At 35.9% G+C, this 20,920-nt stretch overlaps 1 protein-coding gene across 1 annotated transcript; it reads left to right on the top strand.

Annotated features, from left to right (window-relative positions):
- The first annotated feature begins 14,649 nt into the window (after window positions 1-14,649).
- Window positions 14,650-16,224, top strand: LOC139867942 (putative F-box/LRR-repeat protein At5g02930). The gene is made up of 2 exons (XM_071856284.1): window positions 14,650-14,837; window positions 15,735-16,224. Exons 1-2 carry the CDS (start codon window positions 14,650-14,652, stop codon window positions 16,222-16,224), a joined length of 678 nt encoding a protein of 225 aa, XP_071712385.1.
- The last annotated feature ends 4,696 nt before the right edge of the window (window positions 16,225-20,920 follow it).

The following is a 20,920-nucleotide window of genomic DNA, read 5'->3' as shown; positions in this document are numbered from 1 at the left end:
AAGACCATAAAAGAACTTACCTTATAACTCTCAATAAGAGTATTGATGATATTAGTTGAGTATATATGTTATTTTGTAGGTTAACAAGGGTATATACAATATTCTCCCAAATTTTATGTAGTCACCGAGTTTATCTTGGTAGTCGTGCAATTACCCAAAAAGCTTTCCGTCAAACAATTACCTGAAAATATACCTGTCAAATTTGGATAACTAATGTGTACCAGGATACATTCTACAATATTCAGTTTAAAAGTCCATCACAAGTGCAGTTAATCACAATTGGTGGACAAAAACATTGTAGCATACTTGTATCTATATATCTATTTTAATTTAAATCATTAAGCTATTGTCACCGGAAGCATTTTTTATTAACAAGCATAAACCGCCTAAACCAGCTATTATAAAACTGAGCTAATTTAAATCGATTGGTAGCAGAAATATCGATCTCGTTAATGATCTTCGTAGTAGTTTGAATGATTTCCTCCTTACGGACCGCGATGATCGTTAGTTGTGTACTTTGAGTAATGATGATTTTTACACGGTTAAAGTGGCGAGAGATTTTATAGATAGATGCAAGCTCTCAGATTCTGGCGTTTCTACTTCATGGTTCAAGTTCTTGCCTAGGAAAGTTAACGTTTTTTTGTGGCGTTTTAGACTTGATGCTCTTGCCGTTCGTTGGAACCTATCCGCGAAAGGTATAGACATTAATTCTATTGTATGTCCTTTATGTTCTAATGGGGTCGAAACCCGGGATCATTTATTTTTTGATTGTTCGGTGGCGAGAAATCTTTGGCACAAAATCAGGGTTTGGTTAGATTGTAACATGCCTTGTTTTACTTCATGGGATTCTTTTATAGTTTGGATACAGGGGGTTCGGTTATCTACTTCATGTCAAAGTCGGATCGTGGCTATCATGTGTTCTTCGTTATGGGCTTTATGGCGATTTCGTAACGGTGTTGTTTTTAACGAGTCATTTTGTAATCTTAGTAGTTTGTTTGATGTTATTAGATTACTTACTTTTCGTTGGATTAAACATAGGAGTCATTTAGTTTCATATTGGAACTTATGGCTCTCTATGCCGTTGTAATCTTCCCTTAGCGTCTTGCTAGGGATCGTTTGTTTGGTTTTTTATATTATTCTTGGCCGTTAAAAAAAAAATAAAACTGAGCTAACTCATGGCTGGTCCATTTGGTAACAGACATGGGGCTTGAGCATGTTGTATTCCTTCAAATCAGTTCGTATTTATCTTCTTGGCTTATGGTACTTAGGATGATAAGGAGCAGCCTTCCCATTAATAAATGGTTCCCCTGCCACATGAAACACAAAAAAAAAAGTCTTTTTAGTTAATTATGATACCACTAAGATAAGAAGCAACATACAATCACTAGTATATATTCACTTAAAAAAAAGAATTTAATTAATACTCTGTAGCTTCTAACTAGGGTATAAATGAGCCAAACTACTCGCGAGCTACCCGAACTCGACTAGTTTAAAACTCGATTCGAGCTGAGCCTAAACGAGCTCGAGCTCGAGCCCGAGCTTGAACATATTTTGAAGCTCGATTAGTAAACTAGTGCGAGCTCGAGTTTCATATCTCGAGCTGGCTCGCGAGCCTAAACGAGTTTTTTATATATACACACAAAATTAGTATTTTTATAGTAATAATATATAGTATATAATGTATAAGATAAATTCATAATAATTGTTATAATTTTTATATAGTTAAAATACTAATATTAAATCTTATAAAAAATATACAAAAACATATATGTAATATAATTAAATAAAAAAACGATCAATAAAAAACATTACGTAATAAACTAGTTGAATTCGAGCCGAGCTCGAGCTTCTATAATATCAAACGATCAAACGAGACGAGCTCCAACTTAAGATATTAGGGTCGAACCGAGCCGAGCTTGAGCTCTGTGAATTCCAAACGAGCCGAGCTCGAGCTCAGCTCGACTCGTTTACAACCCTACTTGTAACTGTACACTTCACACAAAACATCACAAAAAGAGCTAATAAAAAAAAATAAACAGCAAGTGGTACCTCCATAGTCTTTGTTCTCTACGTCCATATATGAATCAGGTAGCACCCGAAGAACACCAGGTATCCCTAACAAAAAGCAATAGAGAAAAACAAGATATGATTATCTAAATTTCAAACAACCAAATTCGAAAGAAAAAAATCTGTAGCTAATTACCTCGTAGCTTGAGAGAGTCATCTGAAGACACACTTGCTCCAAAACCATAATAACGACCTCTAGTCAAAACTGAATAGATTTTCATCGTTGCTTCATCATAACTAATTAATAAAATCACAAAACTTAGTCTTTTGGAAGCTTAAAAATAAGCTGACCTTTAATATACTGCATAAAATCATCTTCAGACCGAAGAAAGTATTATTCAACAATAATCACATTCCAAAATTTCAGCTTTACACTAATTAACAGATTTCTTACTCACATAAAATTAAATGAAACGTACAATACATAATAAAAAAAAAAAAAAAAAAAAAAAAAAAATTAATGTCATAATTACTGAACCAAATATAATTAAACCCGGAAATAATACTACCTTCCAACAACTTTTGCTAAAGTATTGATAAACGAATCAATAATTTCATCTCGAGTAGGTGAACCTTCAGGTTTTTTAACGACAACAAGCCAATGTTCAAAATCACAGCCATCAAGCCAAATCTTTTTCTTTGGTGAAGGTTTCGACCGGATAGAGTGCGAGGACATTACCAAAGATCTGTTCCTATTCATCGTCTTGGCTCGAGCGATAGCATTATTTCTATCAAACTCCTCATGGTACTTATCATCATAAGGAACAGCCTTCCCATCAATAAATGGTTCCCCTGCCCCATACAACACACAAACAATGAGTCTTCTTAATTAATCATTATACCCACAATATAGAAAGCAACATGCAATCACTTTTGTTTTTAAAACGAGATTGGAGTCACTGATTGGGAGGAGTTCCCACCACCCGATCATATCCGTTCCACGTGTTAAGGATGTTCCAGCGAAAAACTACCATAGAACAGGCTATGAGTGTAGACCCTCCGGAAGCTCCCGATGAACTCTGCCATAGGCCATGCTTACCTCCGGAGGACTCCATAACCAACTACAAAGCAAGTTGCATTATGAAATTTCTAAATGAGACTCGAACTCGAGAGCTCACGGACACCCAGAAAAACGGTAACCACTCAGCTAAATGGAGATGGTTAGCAACATACAATCACTAGTATATATATATTGCATATAAATACATTTAACCGTTTGTAAGTGTACGCTTCAGACAAAACCTCACAAAAAGGGCTAATAAAATAAAAAACGGTGAGTGGTACCTCCATAGTCTTTGTTCTCTACGTCCACATATGAATCCGGTAGCACCCGGCGAACACTAGGTATTGCTAACAAAAAACAATAGAGAAAAAAAAAATATGATTATCTAAAATTTCAAACAACCAAATTCGAAAGAAAAACATTTAGCTAATTACCTTGTAGCTTGAGAGAGTCATCTGAAGACATGCGTGCTCCAAAAGCATAATAACCTCTAGTCGAGACTGAATAGATTTTCATTCTTGCTTCATCATAACTAATAACCGAAACAAAAATCAATCACATAGTAACATCTCACTAAAATTTACAAGAAACTTGAAAAACAGCCCAATATGCACATAAACATACACACCAAAAAAGACACGCACATACACACACAATACTCTTGTACAAAAAATAACCATTTCGAAATTTAAAAATAAGCTGTCCTTGTAGATTCCGCGGACATTACCAAAGATCCGTTCTGGTACTGTAAAACACGAATGTTGTTGACAACAGGTGCTGCCTGATGTAGACTGGCGGCGACAGGGATGAGTGGGAGGATGGAGGAAGGTGTGATGGTGGTTGAGATACGGGAAATTAGACTTCGGTTTGCAGTGAAGAGAAGACGAGCTGCCATTTCAAGTTTGTTTGGATCTAAAATAAAACCCTAAGAGACAAACGCACATTAGTTTAATTTTATAGGGTGATCATCACACACAATTTAAGTACATATTATACCTTAAATTATACTTATAATAATAATAATATAAATTTAACTTGCTATATTAATCTAAGGGTATAATTGTAAGTTTATGAGTAAAATATATACATAGATGAAAAAATGGTGTGTGAGAATCACCTCCCATTTTATATCCCACATCTCAATTTAATTTTAATATTATAATTCTAATATTCTCCGTAGACGTGTTCATAAAATCGTCAAACCGTAAAAACTGGCCGAATCGTATTGATTTTATTAGTTCGGTCCAATTTTGAATATTGACGGTCCAGTCGCCAATTTGGAAATCACCAAACCGTGAAACCCAGTTTGGTTTACGGTTTTATTAGATCACCGACCGGTTAAACCAGTCTACTCAACCAAATTCGGTTTCAATTTATAACATTAAGTAGTTGGATTTGATATATATATATATATATATATATATATATATATATATATATATATATATATATATATATATATATATATATATATATATATATATATATATATATATATATATATATATATATATGGTCATAATCAAGATGAGAGCACTTTTTTTAGGGGGAAGTGGGGGGAAGTAAATTTTTTTTTTTTTAATTTTGGTTTTTTTTCGAATTTTTTTTTCAGACATCAAAATTAAGTAAAAATATGAACATTTTAAAAAGACACTTTATGACGAATATTATTATTTTGGCGGTAAAACGCTCGAAGAAAAAAATAAAAACATTCAATATATTGAATGCTTTGATTCTGGGTTTATTTGCATCGTTTTGTTTTCATTTTATGTGAAGTGTTTTTTTTCGAAATTTAGCAAGATTTAGAGTTTAGGGTTTAGAGTTTAGTGTTTTGGGTTTAGTCCCTAAACCCAAAACCTTAAACCCTAAACCATAAACTCTAAACCGTTCGTGTTAAAATATTCAATCTAAACCCTAAACCCTAATTTATAAACCCAAAACCCTAATTTCTAAACCATAATAGCTAAACCCTAATTTTTAACCCCTTTATTTCTAAACCCTAATTTATAACCCCTTAAAAATATTTAGAATCAAAACATTCAATGCATTGAATGTTTTCATTTTTTTCTTCGAGCGTTGTACCGCCAAAATAATAACATTCATCACAAAGTGTCTTTTTTAAATGTTCATATTTTCATGTGATCTTGATGCCTGAAATTTTTTTTTTTTAAAACGAAAAAAAAAATTATTTCCCCCCACTTCCCCCAAAAAAGTGTTTCCCTCTTGATTATATATATATATATATATATATATATATATATATATATATATATATATATATATATATATATATATATATACTAGTAAAAGGACCAGTGGAATCACGGATTTGTTTAAACTAAACAGTTTAATGGTATATTTTAGGTATTAAGTGAATTTAAATGCTAAAGTCATTTAGTTTAATGACCCGACGGATTCCGACTAAGAAACCTCTCGTTGTTTTTTTCAAACACATTGAAGTACTTAACTTTATCGGAATAAATGAAGTACATTTATTCTCTCACCATCAACTTCCAATTTTTATCACAATTACTATTTTTCTTGTCATAAAAGCTTAAATTAGAACCTTTTATTGAGACGTGTATTTCGTATACATATATAACGTGATTAATCTCATAAAGAGAACCCAAATTTGAATTTGAATAATATTATAATAATAATAATAATTAATAACTAATGAGAGTGAATTTTTTTCCCTAAAAACATGAAATAAATAAATAAGTAGATTTAATTTAATTAGTCATTATTAGATTAATGACATTACCTTAAGGTCTTAAATTTTTTTCTTTTTCTTTTAATTTTTTCATAACAAATGAGTTAGCCTAATAATGCCATCATCATTTTTAGAATTTTAATAGAAACTATATATATATATATATATATATATATATATATATATATATATATATATATATATATATATATATATATATATATATATATATATATATATATATATATATATATATGTATGTATGTATGTATATATGTATATATATATATAAGGGAATCACTTTTTTTGGGGGGAAATGGGGGGAGATAAATTTTATTTTTTTTATAAAGATTTTCAAACATTAAGATTACATGAAAATATAAACATTTAAAAAAGATATTTTGTAATGAATATTACGGTCGAAGAAATAAATGATAACAATTAATGTTTTAATTAGAATTTTTTCTCATCGTTTTTTTTTCATCTTATGTGAAGTGTTTTTTTTTTCAAAATTTAGCTCGAATTATAGTTTAGGACTTATAGTTTAGGGCTTATAGTTTATAGTTTAGAGTTTAGTGTTTTAGGTTTAGTCCATAAACCCAAAACCCTAAATAATATTATTCATCTTTAAAATCCAATCCTCCATTCATTATTCATTATTCATTATTCATTATTCATTGTTATTGTCATCAATTTTTTTAGTAAGATAATACTTATATATCAGCCTAAATATGAACATGAATTCATATTTAAATCTCTAGATCGAAGAATATATATACGAACTACGAAATTGCCAATTAATTGTCTCAACTACTATTGCGGTAACTTCAAACTAACTTGGTGTTCTCTATAGAAGCTACCTGCCATCTCCAATTCTTTTTTATGTTTATAACCTTTACTTATTAATTAGATTGTTTTAACTGAAGTTTTTTAGTTGTGATGTGGATACATCAATTAATATGAGTCGATCTATATTTTGTGTCATGTTATTTAATGAAGAGTTGTATCATCATGATTGACTCACGTAACGTTGTGTGGCCAATCAATTAATATGATACAATTCCAATGTTAAGGGGTAATGGGGCATGAATGAATATGTAGCAGCTGTTTTTAATATGTAGCAACTTTACATTCAGTTTGTATATTTGTATATGAGAGGTACGAACGAATATGCTGTTTAGTTTGTATATGCAGCAGCACGAAAGTTGATATGCAGAAACTTAAGAAGATTCGTATTTGCAGCTGTTTGCAATTTGTAATAGACAAAATTGAGCCGTTAAAGTTTGTATCAAACAACATAGGTGACAGTATCACGGATCACAAGATCATATTTGCGCCCCTCATAAGTTAATCGGATATCTGCAGGTTAACATGGTCCAGCGGTTGGTGGCATGCCTCCTTTAGGGGAGGTCAGGAGTTCGACCCCGTTGGCTACATATTAAAAACACAATTTTATCCCTGTCATGTAGTATCCACCCATGACACATTTCCTATATTGTTTGTGGGGGTAAAGGGGAGGGGGTGTTACTTGGCCGTGCGCATGGATCGGTTTCAAGGTTTCCTCCCGGCAGCGATGGGGTCGGCGTTATTATCGCTTAATCGGCATAGTCGAAATGGGAGATGATCGCAACGGGTGGTTTAGTCCCCCTCGGGTGATCCCAATCGCTGTTCAAAAAAAAAAAAAAAAAAAAAAACAAACAAATTAAATATTTGGACCACAAGGTTTCACAATTTAAATCAGTTAAATAGCTTGACAGTATCACGGATCACAAGATCTCAAGTTTATAGATAGTTTCATGGTTCACAAGATTTCAAGTTTAAAAAAAGTTTGTCAGTAACGCGGATCGCAAGTTTTCAAGTTCCTAAATAACTTGACCGTAACACGGATCACAAGATCTCAAGTTTATAAACATTCACGGTTCACAAGATTTGAAGTTTATAAATAGCTTGTGATGAACTTGATATGGATAAAATGATGATGATGATGATGAATATTATTATGCAAATGGAATGTAATCAGTAAACAAATATCATTTAATCAATCAGATTACATTCCACCTATTTCCTTAACCTATGTTTGTTTTACCCTCATGTGCAACGCATGTTACTCAACGAAATTTCTTGACCCTCGTTAGTGTCAAGGATTGTACGCGCAAGAACGACAAACCACGAGGACTATCCATGCAATAAAATTAGGCACTGAGCGCGTAATCTGCATAAATTATACGGACTGTCCGCTTAATTATGGCTAGAAACTATAAACATGTATCATAAGCTCGTAATCTTGTACAGTACAAATTTTAATAATCCAAGTGGAAAGCCCAACTATTGGAGAGTATGTTTTTGGCCCATTTAGAATATATCGATAATCCAAATCCATATATATAGAGCCTGTTCAGCAGGTGGAAAGCCCAACTATTGGAGAATATGTTTGTGGCCCAATCAAGAAATATATCGATAAAAGCCTTTATTTGGTTAGCCCTTCTTTTTTACTGCATGAGGCAACTATATTTATATTTATACAACTCCTAATGACGCAGCTCAAATTTTGTATCGAAGAACACGAATAAATCGTCCAAGCCACCCTAGCGAAACAGGCAAAGTTCCCGGAAATTTCAACATAAGTTTAAAGTTAGGCAGTCAATATGAGCTAATTATTTGATTTTTTGTCGATAAAGAAAGTTTTAATTTTTTTAATGGCAAATATATGAGGGTTTTATTTGTTAAGACTACTACTGATAAAACGTGAAATCAAAGTTACTGTACTTGTATAAGACTAGAGGTATTGTATTTAGCTTATATGTTAATTATTATATGAATGAATTTGTACTTAAATGTGTAAACGAACAACATTTTCATTGATCTTGAGTATCCTTACATCGATGTACGTGACCTGGTGACCGTTTTATCCTGTGATCGTTTTGATCCGATCCTGGATCCCGAACAATAGTATGACTAACCACGTTGTAGAATTTCAATTTGGTGTATTGATTTTTGGTAAAACGTCTAAAAGTGTGAGGCAATGTGTTTAGTTAAACAATGAACCTAAATTAACATGTTAGTTTGGCTGCGGTAACAACTAATTTTTATAACATCACTTTGTATTGTATTACTGTAAAAACCATATATGATTCTAGGTTAACTATTCTTATTAAGTAACAAGAAATTTGATGCCTTGAATTAGCGACTGAATTTGCTATTTTTCTTCCAGAGATGGAGGAAGTGGAGAGAATCCACCGAACACAGATAGAAGATGTTCCGGTGGAGTTGATCTGTTGGAGTCTGGAGACGTTTAAACAACAAGAAAACTGAAAAAGGGAAGTGATGCGGCGCATCATAGGCAGATGCGGGGCATTCATTGAGCAAAATAGTTTGAAGGTTTTGGATGCGGAGCATTGGGCTGATATGGCGCATCAAAGGGCAGAGATGCGGCGCATCTCCTTCAGATGCGCACTGCTGCTGGTTCTTAATTTCTGTCGTAGAAATTAAAGGGATGCGGCGCATCACCTTCAGATGCGGCGCATCCCTTGCTGCCTGCCACTTGCTCAAGTTGCAACCAAAAGATCCGTTCTTGATTGAGTCCACTTGCACTTTAGATGCATGCTTGGCTGCTTTTGTCCACCATTTATGGCTGTGATCATGCCATAGCATGGGTGTAAAGCCTTACAACTTGTCCATGATGATTCCATGAAGATGATCAAGTTGATACACTTGTGTTTGTTACTTCTCCTATAAATTGAACTCATTGTATGCAATTGTAACACACCACTCTTAAATATTCAGTTAATAAACGATCTCTAGTTGGTCCGTGGACTAAAGCAATCACAACGATTGCATATAACCACGTTATATCTTGTGTCGATTTATTTTTCGCATTTATTATCTTTCGTTCATTAAGTGGGTTTGAGTGATCTTGATAGAATCACTACTCGGCTAGTAATCTTGTAGAATTACTAGCGTTGTTTGGGTCCTAATATCCTTACAACTGGTATCTAGAGCACAAGGTTTTGTTAAGGGAACGATGACGGAAGATGGGAAGTTTAGAATCGACCGATTCGATGGGAGAGACTTTGGCTTTTGGAAGATGCAAATTGAAGGTTACTTGAATCAAAAGAAGCTACACCAACCCTTGTTAGAGACCAAGCCCGAAAGCATGGACGATGCCGATTGGACGCTTTTGGATCGTCAAGCTTTGGGTGCTATTCGTCTTTCACTTACTAAGAACGTTGCATACAACGTTGTGAATGAGAAGACGACGTTTGCTTGCTTGAAAGCACTCTCTAACATGTATGAGAAACCTACCGCTGCAAATAAGGTATTTCTCATGCGTCAATTGTTTAATACTAAGATGAAGGAAGGTACGAGTGTAACGGATCATATCAATGAATTTAATAATATCGTTTCAAGGCTTGAATCGGTAGAGATTAAGTTTGATGATGAACTAAAAGCACTTATCTTGCTTTCATCATTACCAGAAAGTTGGTCGGGTACGGTTACCGCGGTTAGTAGCTCTACGGGAACTACTAAGCTAGCGTTTGAAGTTATAAGGGATTTGATTCTTGGTGAAGATACTCGTAGGAGAAACTCGGGAGAATCAATGTCCGGTTCTTTGTTAAGTACCGACAACCGGGGTAGGAAATTTGAACGCGGTGAGAAGAAGGGTAGGAAGAAGTCTAAGAAGAGGAATTCATCGAAAGATAGAAGTGAAGTTACTTGTTGGGGTTGCAATCAAAAAGGGCACTTTCAAAGGAATTGCAAAAATGGTTCCGCGAAAGGTGTAAACTTGGCCAAAGGGGAAAGTGATGATGCACTTTTGTGTAGTGTTGAAAATTCTATGGAGTCTTGGATTTTGGATTCGGGAGCTTCGTTTCATGCTACTCATGTCAAAAGCATGATGAAGAATTTTCGTTCATATCAAGGCAAGGTGAGATTAGCGGACAACAAGCAACTCAACATAGAGGGCATTGGAGATGTTGTTTTGAAGACTACTCTTGGTTCTAATTGGACTTTGAAGAACGTAAGGCACATTCCTAAATTGAAAAGGAAACTTATTTCGGTTGGTCAATTAGATGATGAAGGTAACGCGTTTACTTTTGAAAACCGCCAATGGAAGGTGGTTAAGGGTAGTTGTGTAGTGGCGCGTGGACATAAAAGGGGAACTATTTATATGGTTGAAGTGTTAGATGAAGATACGGTGGTTGCTACGGTTAATGTTGAGTCCGAATCAACTCTATGGCACCGAAGACTCGGGCATATGAGTGAGAAGGGTATGAAGATGCTTGTTTCGAGTGGGAGAATTCCGGATTTGAAGAAGGTAGAACTTGGGTTTTGCGAACCATGTGTTTATGGGAAGCAAAAGAAGGTGACTTTTGGGAAATCAGGGAATACACCTAAGTTAGAGAAATTGGAGCTCGTTCATACGGATGTGTTTGGTCCAACCAATGTAGAATCACATGGAGGTTCTCGCTATTATGTCACCTTCATTGACGACTCCACTCGAAAGGTATGGGTTTATTTTCTTAAAGCTAAATCCGATGTGTTTAATACTTTTGTGAAGTGGAAAGCTATGGTAGAAAATGAGACTAACTTGAAGGTTAAGTGCTTGAAGTCGGATAATGGAGGAGAATATGGTAGTCTTGAGTTTAAAGACCATTGTGCAAAGCTCGGTATTAGAATGTTGAAAACTGTACCGGAGACACCGCAACACAATGGGGTCGCCTAACGTATGAATCGTACGTTAAATGAAAGGGCTAAGAGTATGAGACTACATGCCGGTTTGCCTAAGATGTTTTGGGCGGATGCGGTTAACACGGCGGCTTATTTGATAAATAGGGGACCCTCAACACCGTTGGGTTTTCGAATTCCCGAGGAAGAATGGCAAGACAAGAAGGTGAGTTATGGTCAGCTTAGGATCTTTGGGTGTAATGCATATGTGAAGACCAAAGATGCGGATAAAGACAAGCTTGAAGCTAAGTCAAAGAAGTGTATTTTCATACGCTACGGGTCGGATGAAATGGGTTATCGTTGTTGGGACAACGAAGCTAGAAAAGTAATTCGTTCGCGAGATGTTACTTTTGATGAAGATTTATCTATGGAAAACCGAAAACGGGGAGTCCTAAACCGAGTCAAGTTACTTTGATGATCTTGCAGGTTCTAGTGGGAGTTTGGGAAACAATGAATTTCCGAATGACGGTGAGGCGTCGGAAAATGCTAATGATGGGGATGATTCGGAAAGCGATGATGATTCCGAACATAGTGCGAGTTCTAGTGATGAGGAGGACACAAATGAAACCGGTCCAACCATTCCGGTTACTCCTATACCAAGACGCTCGACTAGAGTGCCCAAACCTAATCCTAGGTATTCTCCATCAGCAAACTACTTGCTATATTCCGAGAATGGTGAACCCGAAAGTTACTTTGAGGCAAGGAAGACAAAAGAATCCATACAATGGGAGCTTGCCATGAAAGAAGAGATGGGATCACTTGAGAAGAACAAGACTTGGTCACTAGTGAAGTTACCTCATGATAAAAGGGCATTGCAAAGCAAATGGGTGTATAGAATCAAGAATGAGTTGGATGGCAAGAGAAGGTACAAGGCTCGTTTGGTAGTCAAAGGCCTTCAACAAAAGGAAGGGGTTGACTACAAAGAGATATTTTCACCGGTAGTTTAAATGACTACTATCCGTTTGTTACTTTCTATTGTTGCATCCAAAGACTTACATCTTGAGCAACTAGATGTAAAAACTGCATTCTTGCATGGTGATCTTGTTGAAGAGATCTACATGAGGCAACCCGAGGGCTTTGAGGTAAAGGGTAAAGAGAAGTGGGTTTGTAAGCTAAAGAAAAGTTTGTATGGATTGAAGCAAGCACCTCGGCAATGGTACTTGAAGTTTGACGAGTTTATGAAGAAGATTGGTTTCTTAAGATGTGAAGCGGATCACTGTTGCTACTTGAAGAAATTCAAGTCTTCTTACATAATCTTATTGTTGTATGTTGATGACATGTTGCTTGCAGGTTCTTACATGTCTGAAATTAACAAGTTGAAGGGATCACTTTCCCGAGAATTCGAGATGAAAGATCTTGGTGGTGCTAAGCAAATACTTGGCATGAGTATTGTGCGTGATCGTGTGAAGGGTACTCTATACTTGTCTCAATCTAAATATATTGAGAAAGCAGTAGAGAGGTTCAACATGAAAGATTCAAAGGCTCGTTCTATGCCTTTGGGAAGCACCTTAAAACTATCGAAAAGTCAATCACCAAAAATGAAAAGAGACAAGAAGGATATGGGAAAGGTTCCATATGCATCGGCCGTGGGTAGTATTATGTATGCCATGGTTTGTACAAGACCCGATATTGCTCAAGCAGTGGGAGTTGTAAGTCGTTATATGTCTAATCCGGGGAAAGAGCATTGGGAAGCGGTCAAATGGTTGCTTCGTTATTTGAAAGGTACTTCTAATATGGGATTGTGTTTCTCCAAAAACAATCTCATACTTAGAGGTTATGCGGATGCTAATTTGGGTGGATGTGATGATTCGGGGAAAAGCACTACGGGTTATGTTTTCACAATGGGGAAGACGGCGATTAGTTGGTTATCTCGATTGAAAAAGAGTGTTGCTTTGTCAACCACCGAAGCCGAATACATGGCTATTGCGGAAGCTTCTAAAGAGCTAGTGTGGTTGAAGAACTTCTTAGGCGAGTTGGGTAAAAGACAAGACTATTGCGTCTTGTATTGTGATAATCAAAGTGCGGTTCATCTTGGAAAGAATCCGGTGTTTCATAGTCGAACGAAACACATCAAGATAAGATATCATTTTATTCGACAACATATAAATGATGGCACTTTATTCTTGGAGAAAATCCTTGGTACGAAGAATCCTGCCGATATGTTTACTAAGGTGGTTACAACGGAGAAATTGAGGTTTTGCATTACCTCAATTGGTCTTCTCATGAATTGATGAGAGAAGACCCCAACTAGAGATGCGAATGGTGTTACAAGTTTAACAAGTAGTATTGAAGGCCTTTTATCGAAAGTCTACTCATCCGAAGTATGTGTTGAGCGTGCGTGTCCCAAATGGTATTTGGCGGTAATCGAAGGTGGTTTAATGTTCTTGGTTAATTCATTGATATGATTGGAGTTTTGTTCAAAGTCTCCAAGTGGGAGATTTGTTAGAGTATGGAGACGTTTAAACAACAAGAAAACTGAAAAAGGGAAGTGATGCGGCGCATCAAAGGCAGATGCGACACATTCATTGAGCAAAATAGTTCGAAGGTTTTGGATGCGGAGCATTGGGCTGATATGGCGCATCAAAGGGCAGAGATGCGGCGCATCTCCTTCAGATGCGGCGCATGTTCTTAATTTCTGTCGTAGAAATTAAAGGGATGCGGCGCATCACCTTCAGATGCGGCGCATCCCTTGCTGCCTGCCACTTGCTCAAGTTGCAACCAAAAGATCCGTTCTTGATTGAGTCCACTTGCACTTTAGGTGCATGCTTGGCTGCTTTTGTCCACCATTTATGGCTGTGATCATGCCATAGCATGGGTGTAAAGCCTTACAACTTGTCCATGATGATTCCATGAAGATGATCAAGTTGATACACTTGTGTTTGTTAATTCTATAAATTGAACTCATTGTATGCAATTGTAACACACCACTCTCAAATATTCAGTAAATAAATGATCTCTAGTTGATCCGTGGACTAAAGCAATCACAACGATTGCATATAACCACGTTATATCTTGTGTCGATTTATTTTTCGCATTTATTATCTTTCGTTCATTAAGTGGGTTTGAGTGATTTTGATATAATCACTACTCGGCTATTAATCTTGTAGAATTACTAGCGTTGTTTGGATCCTAATATTCTAACATGATCAACCGTATCCAGTCATTTTTGCCCGCAAAAGAAGCGGGTCGTACGTGCGTGTTGTCAAAGTCATGGCTACACGATTGGTCTACCATCCCTAAGAACCACTTGAGGTTTCGCCCACCCTTAAAGCTTTTAAGCACACAACAACTAAAAACGTATTCTGAATCGATCAACTGCACTCTACAAAGGTATAGCCTGCACAACGTACCAATCACAAGTTTTGATCTTCACTTCAGAATTATAAACCAGGAATTGCTTTCTTTTGTTAATAAACTAGGTTTTGAGCCCGTGCGTGCCACGACTACTCAAAATTCGTTTTAAATAAGTCACTTATTTTAATTTTATGACGTTTTATCTACATTTTCAAGCAATATTTGTGGTTGCGTTTAAGGGGGACATGTCGACCCAATAGCTTAAATGTGGTTAATTTGAGCCCGTACTCTATTTTCAATACGTCATAGTTGTTAAAAAAATGACGTATTTCTAGTATGTTAGTATGTTTCGTTGGTAAAATGGGACTATAAAATACATATATGTTTCATATTGCGTGTAGTTGCAACAACAAAAAATTGTTCGAGTTCTATCATATTTAAGAAATCGGTTGAATCTAATCATGTAATGACATAATTTTACTAATAAGAGTAATACGTTACCATTCCCTCAAAATTAGTATTAAAAATTGTTTGGTAGTTTTTCTTATGATTTTATATGAACAAATGTGTGTATGAATATACTATAATAATAGGACATGTGTGTATGAACAAATATCTGTAGTTTTTCTGATGATCGTAGTAGAATATAGGAGTAGAAATGAAATATGAATTAAATTGTGTAAAATTGGCTTTAGTGAATTTTTTAAATTAAATGAATACATATGTTAGTTTTAGTATTTAAATTGGGTATATATGAGTATTATGTTATTTACTTGGGTAAATATGTGATTTTAAAGGTTGATAAAGGGGTATATGAATAATTGTGACATGTGGAAATTACACTTGGCTTAATATGCAATATTTAAGGAGCTAATGACATGTAAGCTAATTAAATCTCTCTTTTATATAGTATATATAGATATAGATATATAGATGGATCCATACAGTAGCTTCTGGAAGTAGTCTAAAAGAGCTTTACCTCACAATATCTGTTCTCGAATCTATTGCGTTGCCATATGAGATATTCTTGGGTGAAAACCTAGAAACAATTAGTGTAAAAGCTGACCCCTATTTCTTTCTCTATCATTCTCTTTTGATGAGCAACAATCTGGTTATAAAGTGTGTCAACTTACGAGTATTAGAGTTGATCAAGGTGACGTTAAGTGATGAGACACTTGTTAACTTATTGTCTACTTGTATCTTACTTGAGAAGATTAACCTTTCAAATTGTAAAGGGTTGAGCAGAATCAAGGTGAAAAACCTATGTTATCTTCCTGAGCTAGAAATAACTCCAGGAACAGGAGATCTCACTTCAGAAATTTATGATGTCCCAAGTCTTCACATATTTAAGCACACGTTATTGTGCGATAGGAATAACTTTATATCAGTTAGAAAGTGTGAGAGAATTAGTCTTAACGGGTGAAATCATGGATGATGCATATTCCTACATTATATCAAAGTTCCCGTTTCTTGACAGTTTGAGCCTTCACATTTACTCTTGCAAGCTGAATACAGTAGATATAACATCCGTTTCTTTGAAGACTGTATATCTGTGTTGTGACAAGCAAATCGATATAAAAGTTTATGCTCCAAAATTAGATAATTTCCATTACAAAGGTAAATCTGTGCCTGGCCTCTTGTTTTCATCCATCTCTCCCAGCCAAATTGAGCTAACATTGGAGTTAAACAAACCAATTGATCGGTCATTCCTTTTTAAGACAAGGGAAGTACTCAATCTACCAACCAAATTTAAAATCAACATATCTGCTTCTACTTCTGTTTTTATAGTGCCAATCAACAATGACATGGATGATGTGAGAAGAAGCTTCCAAACTCCGGCTATGAATGTTGAACGACTATTGTTTGAAAGTTATCTGGATAAGGGGTTGTGGGAGAGTCCACGAATACTTCTCGAGGCACTTTTTTCTGTTATGCGCCCCAATTACTTAATGGTGAGTCATCTGGGAATCAGGGAACCCTTTAAGCTAATTGCAAGGGGGTTGATGGAGCTGAAAACCAGAAAGAAATACCGGCGCAACCTTAAAAAAGTTGAAATACAAAATCGTGTTGATGGAAAATGGATAACCCTCTTAAGTTCATCGATAAGTTCACGTGATGGATTAGCTTGTCTTGACTCCTATAGTGGTGAATTCAAACTAACTTGGTCTTCTCTATAGAAGCTAGCTACCATCTACAATTCTTTTTCATTTTTCATAATTTTAGCATTATTATTACTGTTTCAGCATCCAACATTCTATACAAGTTGATATGGTTTTTTTGCACTTTCTACTTATTAATCACACTGTTTCAACAGAAGCTTAACAGATCTAACTATGAAAAATATGTTTATCTGATGTGGATATCAATTAATATGATCACTTTGATCTATATTTTGTATCATGTTAACTAGTGAAGAGTTGTATTATGAATGATTGGTGTAGAGTAGATCGAGTTTTATAGAATACAATTCCCACTATTACGGTGTATTGGTTCATGATTGAATGATGTTGGGTCAGGTCTTGTTGGGTCGAGACACAGTTTTTTCAATCAACAAAATAATCTATCTTTTTACAATCACCCTAGCAAAGAATATATTTTCCAGTTTTCAAAGTGAAATTTTGTTGAACCTAAGAGAATTATCTACTTGATAATTTACTTTTTGTCCAAACATTGTATCAAGTTCTACTGTATGATGTATGAGTACATCAGATTTGCATTAGGATTGATTTTTATATAAGCAATGAGTAATAATCGGCCTTTTCTCCAAATATTGTTGCTCAATCTTTACTGTATAACACAAATATAGATGAACATAGGCATGAGTTTTGAATTTTTAGTTTTGCCTACTGTACCAACTCGACCCACTCAATGGACTCATTGGACCGCCTTTGTAAAAGTTTTACTGAGACCCATTTTTTTCTACTGACCCAATAGGTTAAACAATGGATCCAATGGATTCCTTTTAAAACTTTGGGTCTCATTTGCCACGTATAGTGTTAATAAACTCAAACCAAAAACAAAAAATGCAATGCTCGGTTCTACATAAGTTTTGTTGGAAATAGGAGGTTATGTATATTATTTGTGGAAAAGAGGATTGATGATTTAGATGTTTGATTGATATTGAAAGCTTTGTTTATTACTTAGTTTGCTTTATTACAAATGAGGGGTGAAGCCCTCTATTTATACTACTCAATGGAGTAGTCTAGAACTCTTCATCAACTAATATCTAGATATTTCCTAAGTATTTTCTAGACTTAGATATTTTTACATGATTATTCTACACACATTGACTACTACACATTACATGAAGTTTCTAGATATTGGACTACAATCTTGATCTATATACTTGTATACTTGCAAGCCCATATCCAAAACAAATAGCCCAAATCAAGTTTAGTTTCCAACAGCCCCCCTTAAACTTGATTTCTTCACTCCGAGCATATTCCGTAATCTCTTAAAAGTCTCGCGTTTTAGAGGCTTTGTGAAAATATCAGCAACTTGGTCAAATGACTTCGTGTACTTTATCTGCACCTCTTTATTTGTAACACACTCCCTGATGAAATGGTATTTCGTATCGATGTGCTTGCTTCGATCATGGAAGACTGGATTCTTTGCTAGAGCAATCGCAGACTTGTTATCCACATATATCTCCGTAGCTTTCTTTTGGAAAAACTTAAGCTCATTTAGTAACTTCCTGAGCCATATTGCATGACAGGTGCACGATGTTGCTGCTACAAAATCGGCTTCACACGTTGACAGAGTCACAATGGGTTGCTTCTTCGAGCTCCATGTGAACGCCGTATCTCCCATATAGAACACGAAACCACTCGTACTCTTACGATCATCTATGTCTCTAGCTCAATCACTATCACTGTATCCAACTAGCTTGAAGTGATCAGAAGGTGAATAAAACAGGCCATAGTCAATCGTACTTTTGATGTAGCGAAGTATCCTCTTGGCCGCCTTCAAGTGATTTATTGTAGGTGCTTCCAAGTATCGACTTACTAGTCCAACTCCGTAGAGAATATCTGGCCTCGTGCAGGTTAGGTACCTCAGACTTCCAACCAAACTCTTGTATTGTGTTGGGTCCACCAAGTATCCTTCATCATCTTTTGACAATTTGAGATTGCAATCCACCGGTGTGTTCATTGACTTGCATTCATTCATCTTAAACTTCTTGAGCACCTCATTTGCATAACCTTCTTGGGATATGAATATTCCTTCTTTCTTTTGTTTTACCTCGATCCCAAGATAGTAAGCCATAAGTCCAATGTCGATCATCTCGAACTCCCGAACCATTGCTTTCTTGAACTCCTCGAACATTTTGGGATTACTACCGGTGAATACAAGTCATCCACGTATAGGCACACAATCATAACATCTCCATCATTGCTAACTTTGGTGTAGAGAGCATGCTCATGTGGGCATTTTGTAAAGCCATTCTCTTGGAAATACTTGTCTATCCTGCTATTCCATGCTCGAGGTGCTTGCTTCAACCCATATAAGGCCCTTTTCAATTTCAGCACCTTATTCTCTTGGCCTTTCACGATGTATCCCAAAGGTTGTTCTATATAGACTTCTTCTTCTAAGTGGCCATTAAGGAATGCGGATTTGACATCCATTTGATAAATCTTCCATTTATGCTGAGCCGCAAGTGAGATTATTAATCTTATAGTTTCTAGACGAGCGACGGGAGAAAATACCTCGTCATAGTCTATGCCGGCTCGTTGACTATATCCCTTCGCCACCAACCTTGCCTTATATCTTTCAACTTCACCTTTGGAATTCTTCTTGGCCTTGTACACCCATTTTACACCAATAGCCTTATGTCTCGTTGGTAGTGTGGCAAGATCCCACGTATTATTCTTCTCGATTGCTTGAATCTCTTCGTCCATAGCACGTTTCCACTTTTGGCTTTTTGCTGCGTCTTCATAACTTATTGGCTCACAATCTGCAAGAAGGCAGAACAATGATAGATCCTCCATAGGCTGGGTTACCTCGTACAACTCCCTAATGCTCCTTGTGTGAAGTTTGCCTACTTGATTCTCCTCCTGATGTTGGTGTCACTTCATTAGGTGTAGTGGTTGGAGTATGTGGAGAGTGCGGAGATGGTGTACTAGAAGGTTCTTGAACTTCTAGATATTCTTCGTTCCTTTCAGTACTTTCGAATGGATAAGGGAGAAAGTCGTAGTTCTCCTCTTCGGGAACATTCCAATCCCATGTTGCTTCTTCGTCGAACACCACATCTCGACTTGAGATTACTTTACCGGTCTTGGGATTGTATAACTTGTAACCCTTAGAACTTGAGTCATAGCCCACGAATATGAGTTTCTCACTTTTATCATCGAGCTTCGTCCTCTTCTGATCTGGCACATGAGCATATGCCACACTTCCGAACACTCGAAGGTGTGCGATGTCGGGCTTCCTTCCACTCCAAGCTTCAATGGGCATTTTGTTCTTGACGCTTCTAGTGGGCGAGTGATTTGTAAGATAGATCACACAGTCTACTGCCTCAGCTCAAAATTCCTTAGGCATCCTTTTGCTCTTTAACATACTCCGTCCATATCAAGAATGGTCCTATTTTTTCTTTACACAACACCATTTTATTGAGGTGAATACGGAAGAGTTAGAGGACGTCGTAACCCATTATTGTCGCAAAATTCCTTAAATTCCTTGGATGTGAACTCTCCTCCACGATCGGATCTCATCGCCTTTATGGTGAGACCATTTTGATTCTCCACAAATGTTTTAAACTTCTTGAACATTCCAAAAGCTTCTGACTTCTCTTTTAGAAAATAGACCCATGTCTTTTGACTAAAATCATCAATGAATAGAAGAAAATATCTATTTTTACCAAAAGACGGTGGGCTTATGGGTCCACACACATCCGTTTGAATAAGTTCTAGAGGTTTCTTCGCTCTACTAGAAGCTTCTGTTGGAAAACTGTTTTGGAAGTGCTTTCCTAGAAGGCATCCCTCACATATTTGATCTGGATGATTAATTGGAGGCAAACCCTTCACCATTCCTTTACTTGATAATAATTTTAAGCCTCCAAAATTTAAATGCCCGTATCTCTTGTGCCAAAGCCAAGAATTATCTTTGAAACATGCTTTTAAACA

Source organism: Rutidosis leptorrhynchoides, chromosome 9, assembly GCF_046630445.1.
Source record: "Rutidosis leptorrhynchoides isolate AG116_Rl617_1_P2 chromosome 9, CSIRO_AGI_Rlap_v1, whole genome shotgun sequence".
NCBI classification, from domain to species: domain Eukaryota; kingdom Viridiplantae; phylum Streptophyta; class Magnoliopsida; order Asterales; family Asteraceae; genus Rutidosis; species Rutidosis leptorrhynchoides.
Note: the sequence above shows the minus strand (reverse complement) of the source record. Positions and strands in the feature narration are given on the sequence as shown.

Excerpts from the sequence above, each read along its gene's own strand:
- LOC139867942 (XM_071856284.1), top strand. The coding sequence starts at position 14,650 with ATGATCAACCGTATCCAGTCATTTTTGCCCGCAAAAGAAGCGGGTCGT. Across the intron at positions 14,838-15,734 it reads ATCAACTGCACTCTACAAAG|ATGGATCCATACAGTAGCTT; the intron begins GTATAGCCTGCA and ends ATAGATATATAG.